This window comes from Scomber japonicus, chromosome 1 (genome assembly GCF_027409825.1).
Source record: "Scomber japonicus isolate fScoJap1 chromosome 1, fScoJap1.pri, whole genome shotgun sequence".
NCBI classification, from domain to species: domain Eukaryota; kingdom Metazoa; phylum Chordata; class Actinopteri; order Scombriformes; family Scombridae; genus Scomber; species Scomber japonicus.
In genome coordinates, this window is record NC_070578.1 from 25469800 (window position 1) to 25478997 (window position 9198).

Below are 9198 nucleotides of genomic sequence, written 5' to 3' on the forward strand. Positions count from 1 at the left end.
ATTGCGCATATTCTTACTAACAGTCATTTCCTTTACAGCTTAAAGGAAATTACTTGTTTCAGGAAACAGACACTGAGCTGTCTTCTGCAAATGATTTCACACCCTCATGCAGAGGATCAAAATATAACTACAACAGCCATGGACATGGACACTGCTTTTCTCAAATCCAAGAGGGGCATCCTGAAACTAGCAGAGCTGGTGAGACATTTTCACATCAACAAAAGTCTGAACATTTTACACGGCAGATGTATACTGAAACAGAGAAGACGTGCACATATTAAAAAGGGGAACAGAGACATGAGGCAAGAGCACGAAAGGCACAAAGCTTGTCTGACATATTTTAGTTAATCATGTTTCTGAAACTAGTCTGTTGATAACATAACCCATATTAACATTGCCAGTGTTTGACAAAAAATGGTATGAAAATGTGATGTGGAAACTCGGGGTCAGTCAGATAAGTCAGTTCCTTTTTCTCAAGAAAAACTGAAATGTCCAACAGACAGGAAGTCCATGTTTGAATCAGAACTGATATGCTGCTCTCTTCTGGAAGATTAATGAAACATCACAAATCATGGCATTACAATTCCAGCTTTTTTAAAAATTTCAATGGATGATGTTTTCTGTGTGACATTTTGTTGCCATAAAAATGAATCAGTGTTATGTGTTTGTTTTTCTGCTTTAGGGGACTTTTTTTGTGGCATTTGTGTGTTATGCCACAGCATCCAGATCAGGCCATATTGCAGCCACCATCATTGAGTTCCTGATTACTTCATTTCTGGTGTTACTCTACCTGTTCAAACTCAACAAGAAGTTTACTATCTTCTTGTGGCCTCTTGTTGTGAGTGAAGTGTTATTCATTGAAATAATTCTAACTACATGTTCCATTAAAGTTGATTAAACTTAGTTTCTCTTCTCTTCAGGATACTTTCAATTCAGTGTTTGCAGCACTCTACTTTATTGTCTTGAGCATGATTGCCTTGAGAACATACACTTACAGAGGAACACTGGTCGGAGGGGTGAGAAATATTTATTGTTCTATAATTGCGACTTCAGGTCTCATTGCATGGGGAAATTTTGACATCAGGATTTTAGTTTTCCCCCATGCTGACAATAAAATATGATTTCAAGCTTACTTGTATACATGTGGTGGACAGACACACATATCAGACCATGGTCACTTTTGGGGACATATGCTTGCATTAATTTCCTGGATACTTATCTTAACCCGAACAATCACTGCTGCTTGCCCAATCCTAAGAGTTACCCTAATCTTAACCTACCTCTAACCTTAACTACTGACCCAAACATCTACTTTTTCCCAATTAGGGGCACAGCTTTTGTCCCTAACTGGACAAGTGATCCCAAATTAACTGGTCCTAAGTTAGACATTTGTCCCCAAAAGCAGCCTATGACAGACCACACACACAGAAACAAACACACACAGGATCCCAGATGTGTTGACATGCTGCATTTATTCTGTGATTTGCAGATAGTTGGTTTCCTGTCAGTTGGGCTGCTGTGCGTGGATAGCTTCACACTTTTCAAGATCATCACATTCAACAACCGAAGAAGCGAAGTCCAGCATCAAGGCACACAAGTCAATAAATGAAAATATGAAATTAAAGAAGAAAGAAAGAAGATTACTTTCTCCCATGTCCTCTGAAATATTAATAACTTAGGTCTACTTACTTACTTATTGTAAAGCTGTATTGTACAATATGTTCTATGATATAAATTGCCATTTTTCAGTATGTTTAAGATTCCAGTTTAGTCCATACGGTTGATGTGACTTATTATTATTATTATTGTTATTATTGTTATTTTAAAATTGAAATAAATCTCACTGAGACAACACATGAAACAAAAAACGACTTGTCCTTTGTCTTATGACATCACCAGGGGGGTATTTCTACTTCACTGGGTCAGGGCTGGATTGTATAAGGCTGTGAGCATCGCATTTCACATTTCACATCTGGAGAAAGCAGATGTTGCGCTTTTTGGGAGCGCGCGCTGCGTTTCCGCGCTGTCATTGTTTCCGTTTCCACCTCCGAGAAGCCTCACGCCCCCACATATCTTTGTGTATTGCCTTCAGACTGTCGAGTTGCATTTAGTTTGGGATACCTTTAGTCGGTGAGGAGTTCATTTTCTTTTGAATCATGGGGGACATCGAGGCTCCCAACTCGAGCCAGCCGCGCCCGAGTATCTTACTCTCCGTTCTTCCGAGCAAAGAGTTCGCCTCTTCAAGGAAAGGAATGCTGCTTATTGCTGAAGTGGTAAGAAATGAGTTGAGGAATCACTTCTGCAACACATGATACTGTTACTGAACCTCTGCGTCATGAGATTTGCACAAAAGTCAAACCGTGCTGCGTTCTTGGGCTTTTATCTGTACTTTTCTAACAGTTATGGCAGCTATTGTTACAGTGCACATCTAGAAATCACTTTAACAGACTGTCATTTTTAGCATTGGTCACAAGGTTTCCATTACTGAAGGGAGGAGCAGAAACTGGAGTAAATTCTTAAAATTTTGAGTAAACTTTTATATTTTGTAATGATACTCAAAGAACTCATCTGTAGGCCTACTGCCACTTCCCTCTAAATAACGGTGTGAGCTTCTGTCAGTATCACAGAGAGGTTACTTTTGATTGACTGGGGTGTGGTAGGGTGGGGTGAAGGGACAGTATAGCATCAGGCATTTGTGAGAAAAGGGTCTCTGTGTGACCCCTCACTTTTGTGTCATGTGCTTTCAGGTCATGCTGGACTGTGACAGAGCAGTCAGGTTCCACACAGTTACACACCCTTCACCCTGTTGCCATAATATGTAGCCTGCAGCACAGTCCTCATGGTGTATGAAAGCAGAGCTCCACAGTGCAAACACTCACACAATCCAGCCTCTTTACTACTACTTCACTGTGTGACTGTCACTGTCACCCCTTTGGCTAAAACTGTTCAATATGTCATCTAAAAACCTACTGGCCTCTGCTCACAGTAGAAGACAAGACTGGTTTAAACTTTTGTTGAGTAGTAACAGCTTCAATAATGACCACCTCTGTTATAATTATAAAAATCATTTGCTTCTATATGAAGTAGTAGAAGACTGAACTTGCAAGGAAAAAGAGGAATATAGTAAACAAACTATATTTAAAATAGCTGTGGCTTCGGTTTTCAGGTCATCAGAGCTCACAAGATATGATGTGGCAAGACTCCTTACCACCTCTGCTAATCGAATATCCTGCTGTATGTATGTAGTGAGAGTGTGAGGTGGCACAAGTTTCACTGCATAATATTTTGCAGTGTGAATATGTTTTCAACTCTTCACCAGTAAATTACATTTTTTTCAAAATAAATTCAACAACAATGCTGATTTACGGAAACACTTTACCTGTTACTCTGGAAAATCCACAGAACTTTTGCTTCTCTGTCCATGAATGCATGTGCCTGTAATGGTTTTGGTATATAGTGTGTGATTTTTCTATATTGTTCCACATTAAATGAGTCTTTCTTGTTGTTAATGGGAAGCTTTTCTTTTTGGAGTTTGAAGTTTCGCAGTTTCACTGTCTTTTTGATACGATTCAAAGCTCACAGGTTGTGTAAAATCAGCTCACAGTTAATTAACTGTAAGATGTGCAGCTATAAAGAAAACAGCCTGTAGCTTTGCCATTCTTGGAAGTATTAGTCAGACACGTATCCAGCTGAGCATGCATTATTATACACAGTGTGTCAGACCACCACATCTTTCTCATTAGGATTCTACAGTCCCAGCCAGCAACAGGAATGTGAAATACACTTGTATTTGATACATTTCCAAAGTTTTTTCAAACAAGCTGTTGCATTGTGTGTCATAAATGTGTGAAATATGTGCCTCCCATTTTGGTGGTGTAAACTAAAAAGGATTGTCAGTCAGAATTCTGCATTTTAGAGTGTTTATGTAAGTTTTGAAGCTCACACGTTTCACTACCTTCAATACATGCTCATCCCATCCCTGCAGGTGGTTTAAAAACATGCTCTATCCTCCATGATCTGACTACATTATGTAGTTATTCTTTACTCCAGAAGTTACAAACAACTGACAGGTTCATATGAATGTTATAGTGGATTCTTGATGATGTACAGTAGAATGCTTCTGTGTTGTGCTGATCCCAACATCCCAGACTTTATTCTTCAAATGCAAACATGCCGGAGGATCTCCCGGGAACCTCAGAGAAAAGCTTCTAGTGTAGTTATACCTGTAGGCATTGTCTGATTACAGGGAGATCTTGTGGATTTCTGACAGGATGCTGCTCAGTAGCACTTTTTTTCCTAAAGAACAGCAGCTGCAGCAGTTTGGGTTCAGACAGGGGGAGTTCCTACCCTCAGGCCAGTGCAGGATGAATGACTGAGACAAAGACAAGATGGCCGGGGCTGTTAGATTACAGTGTCTGGACTTGCTTTCACTTGTCCAGTACTTCTAATGTAGAGACAAGGGAGACCAACTTCACCCACATTGTAGATAATGGTTTTTGGAGTCTTGTTGCACATGCACAGCACAGTTTAACGCCATATTTAATCATGACAGATCTGCGTTTGTGTGGGTGAGAGAGACAGAGGGGGATTCACTGCAGCATCAAGCAAGCCTGTGTGAATAAATGCTGTCTTTTAGCGGTTGTATCTCCTTACAGGAAGTAGGCCTGAAGCTGTAATTGACACAGTGTCACAGCTTCAGGGCGGTGTAACATTATCTTGAAGGGAGAAGATCAAAGAAAATTCTACTTTGCTTTTTTTATCAATTGGATTAAAAATGTAGATGTGCTTTCAGCTTAAAGCAGCTTGCTTGAACATAAATACACACTTCAATGCAGGAAAGGTGCACTTCACATAAGTGCAGTAAAAAATAAATCATGCAGTAGAAGAGGGGAAGGTTGACTTTAACCACAAATGATTTTACTTTACACTCTTGCCAATGTTTTAGTTGTGAAGCTTTCTAAAGTTTAAGAAGACTTATTTATGTGTTTTAACTGTCTTTGTAGGCTCTGTCCTTCGTATCGTTTGTGTGTTTCGCTGCATCCACAGCAGCAGCCTTTGTGACAGTTCCTCTGCTGGAGTTCCTGGCTGCTCTCTTCTTGCTGTTTGCATACTCCACCAAGTTCAACGAGAGGTTTAAGGGCTTCCTCTGGCCTCTAATGGTGAGATGTGAAACTTCACAGTTATAATATGTTGGTATACATGATGAAAGAACTGTCACCTAGTGTTTGTTTTTCCTCTAAACAAAAGCGTTTCTTTCTTTTCTCTCAAAGGATTTCATGAGATGTGTGACGGCCTCCATCATCTTTTTTATCATTTCCATTATGGCAGTGTCTAAATATGTGGATGGTTCCTCCAAGGCAGCCGGGGTAAAGTTGACTATTTAATTGAATCCTGCACCACCATCATTTATTACTTAGTGTGCACACACACACATAAACACACACTTAGCCATTTTCCAACAACCTCAGTTCTTATTTCACCTGTAGTTTTTCACTGTATTGATATCAAACATCTGTCTCATTGCAGATATTTGGGTTCATTGCCACCATCGTATTTGCTTTAGATTTTTACCTCATTTTTAATGAGCTGGCCACTTTCCTAAAGCAAGGAGGGGAGTCCAACGATGAGCCGTCGAGACAGCAAGGTAATACAGCAAATGAAAATCTGTTATTCCATATAAGACCTTAAATATTAAATAATGTGTTTACATATTGACATACTGTATGTTAGAAACAGTTCATAAAATATGTACATGCATATATTTCCATAAATATGTACTATATATGACCATATATCTGACCCATATTATACTATAATAATCTTCTGCCCCTGTCTGAGGTTAAAGGGTCATTTCACAATATTTGAGCTATATTTGTGTGCAGATGGAAATGAAATAGATTCAATAAAAATAAACTTGTGCTGAGCTAAGTTGTGTTTATGCTCTTTCACTTGATATTAACTATTCATACACAAGTACTTTGTGAAATTGTCTCTTGACAGGTTTGATTCTGCTGAGTTTAAATTATTTAGTCATTTTCAGTACTTTGAACACCACAAATTAAATGTGGTCACCTCCATTGCATTTGGGCTGTGGAACAAGTTTCAGAGATGGATGTTTCATATCCTGAATAAATAAAATCTAAACCGTCTGCATGGCTTGGCACTGCTAAAGGGAGGTGCACAATGTCTTAGTGACATGTAGGTGAAATGCTGCTTTAAACAACGTTTCCTCTAGTGATGTAGACAAAACTAGCCTTTGATTCTTTCTGCAATGTTTTATCCATCATGTACTTTCATTGTTTTAATGATGGAAATGTGAATGTCCAAATGCATCATATTGCATTGCATTTGTTTTTTCGATTGGTCTTTTCACTTATTTACTAACTGGTACACATAAAACCCATATTAAGATATATCACTCATTCTGATTTCTGATGTGTTTTTGTTTTTTAGATGAATATTCAGACTCTGATTCAGACTGAGACCACACTGATCCTCAACCCTTTGCAGAAGACATGGCTGTAGCTTCACTGTCATCTGCAAGTGTTTCATCAAGCCTCATGGTTACGTTAATACTGTGTACAGTTGAAATCACATTAAGCTCACATTGACTGTTGGTTCATTAAGTGCATTCATTTGGCAGTTTGGGGACTTTTCAAGCAGTCTTCTAGAGCCAGGCATTTATCCTCTTTGAATAAATGATGAATAAATGGTGTTTTACACATTTATCATATCAACAAATTCAGGAAACAAAACTATTGTTGTTTTTTAACCACTAAATGCTCATTACAAATGGTATGGAGACTAAATCATTTTCCATTCACACCTTTATATCCAACGTCTTTTTGGGAAAAAAATGTAAATTAAATGATCAACCTGACTTTTTTAACTATTACAAAGCTGTGAAACTTGTCTGGTCTTGTACTTGGACTTTGTAGAGGTTGTTTCTACATTTGGAAGTATTTGTTTATTTAGAAAAGAATTCATTTTGACTTTTAGGGAATGTGCCATGACAATATTTACATAAATATTAAACTACAACACTAAATCAATGCACTTGGTGAATAAATGTTCTAGAGTACTCATAATGAGGTTGTTACGTAGAAGCTTTGACAGAGGGCATCATCAACATCATTTATCATTTCACAGCAGAACTATAAAATATATGAGACCAGATTGGTTGCAGGTTGGCTGGTTACAACCTTTGTCTAACTGCCTTTATGCTTACAGGAGTGTATTTTTATTTTTATAATGTGAGGATGATGTTCGCTTATCAGCCTTTAAATATGACTATCAACAGAGTTCATGTGGCTTGCTTTGCTGTGTGACATCAAAACTTTTACTGGTTGTTTATGAGTCCCAAAATGTTCATGTTTGAGAGTTGTTGTGTGGATTTAGGTTTTTAGGTCAAACTTATTCAGTTACCCCAAATATTGAGACACTGCTTTACTGTTTGTTTACTGTATGTGCTTCTTCCAAACTGTCTGTATGAAAAATTGTGAATTGAAGCTACGTGATGCAGTATTATTTTTGTTGAATTCTAAATGCCCTGTATGTGAATCATTGCTTCATTTTTTCTTTTTTTAGTTGTGTATTCATCTTTTTTTTCAATTTCTCAGCTACTGCAAAATTAGAGGCACTAGAAAGCCACAGTGACTGTTTATAATGTAGCACATGCTGCACTACCTAAGTGTTGCGATGGTGTTGTAAATTAAATATGAAAGACTGAAAATTGGCACCTGTGGCTTTTAATTTCCATGTTGAATTTCAACTTTTGTGCACCTAGAGGGCATAATAGATGAGAAAATACTTCCAAAGTTGTGGCTATATACAATAATTAAACACTATTGTGCCTTGTATGGGCTAATTGTAATATTTTGTTACTTCATTGATTTTATAACAGGTATCGCTTTTTCATAAACTGAGGAAACGGCACTGTTTCAAGCTTTGTGATAATATGTTTTTCAAATAGTCTAAGAAGTTTTTTTATTATTTATCCTAAGAACTCAGAGACATTTCTTAAAACATAAAGAAACATTTAATCCTTCAGTGTGAAATATTTGGATACTGTACAACATTTTCACTAGACAGCAAAGACACTCAGTCACACTGCCTTGAAGATGCACAGTTTGAAAAATGATCTTACAATCAGGATCAATTTGGTACCATTTTATAATTGAAGCCTCTTGCTGAACTGTTAAAAATGAAATATAGTTGGATTTGAATAAAAACCTGACCTGTTTTCAATCATGTCCAAATCACTTTATTTAAATGTTCACTATAAACTGATGTGAGGCTTATTAAGACTGTTTGAAATACAAACACTCAGCTAAGTAGGACTCCATGCTGTACATGACAGAACTTGTAATTATTAACACAACTTACAGGACTGAAAGGAAACAGGGGAGCATCTCACTTTAAAAAAAAAAAAAAGTAATTACTACTTTCATTTCAAACACAAGGACTGATCATGTACTCTGTTATAGCACAATCTAGACTAGTGGAAAGTGTTTCTTTTTTTGTCCTCATAAATACAAATTTATCATAGCACACTGTAGCACAAACGTGTACACAAACAGTTGCAGCTTGACAAATATGATGGTCAGTTTATATCATCAGATAGCATAATGCAGAGTTTGCAAATTTTGAGTGAACATTGTTATATTACATGGAACAAAATCTATCCGTGTTCTGAATAAATACAAGAGTGATTGTCTATTTAAACAACTACTTCAGGAGAAATAGTTGAACATGATATAAGTTATTAAGACATGATAAATGCCTGGTTAATCAAACATACCGTGTGGTGTGGCCACTTTTATGGTTGTTTAATTGTGTGGAAAAACAATAAATCAAGTAGCCATGAAATTTGAATTTCATTTTAACCCACATGAAAATACATTTTCTGTCCTATTGGTTCATGAGAAATCCTCTTTACTGATCATTTGCAGTGTTTCTTTACACAAACACAACTATCAGGCTGTGCACTCAGGCCACTAAAGTTGCAAGATGTACATTTTACATTTGGAGACCAGGAGGTGGAGCTATACAATAAATTTAGACCTGGTACAAACTCTTATCTGAGCTTCATTTACATACAACTGAGACGAAGAAAACACACATGTTGAATTGGAGTAGTGTAAAGTGTAGATTCAATACATTCGAGCAATGTAACACACCAATAAAGAAATCGTCCTT

At 37.2% G+C, this 9198-nt stretch overlaps 2 protein-coding genes across 2 annotated transcripts; both read left to right on the forward strand.

Moving 5' to 3' along the window:
* Positions 1 to 72: 72 nt before the first annotated feature.
* LOC128357312 (CKLF-like MARVEL transmembrane domain-containing protein 3) lies at positions 73 to 1733 on the forward strand. Its single transcript, XM_053317641.1, has 4 exons — positions 73 to 198; positions 683 to 838; positions 921 to 1016; positions 1490 to 1733. The coding sequence occupies exons 1-4, from the start codon at positions 91 to 93 to the stop codon at positions 1607 to 1609; spliced, it is 480 nt and encodes a 159-aa protein (XP_053173616.1). The 5' UTR covers positions 73 to 90; the 3' UTR covers positions 1610 to 1733.
* Positions 1734 to 1997: 264 nt separating this feature from the next.
* Positions 1998 to 8005, forward strand: cmtm3 (CKLF-like MARVEL transmembrane domain containing 3). Its single transcript, XM_053317629.1, has 5 exons — positions 1998 to 2273; positions 5004 to 5159; positions 5271 to 5366; positions 5527 to 5644; positions 6454 to 8005. The coding sequence occupies exons 1-5, from the start codon at positions 2157 to 2159 to the stop codon at positions 6480 to 6482; spliced, it is 516 nt and encodes a 171-aa protein (XP_053173604.1). The 5' UTR covers positions 1998 to 2156; the 3' UTR covers positions 6483 to 8005.
* The last annotated feature ends 1193 nt before the right edge of the window (positions 8006 to 9198 follow it).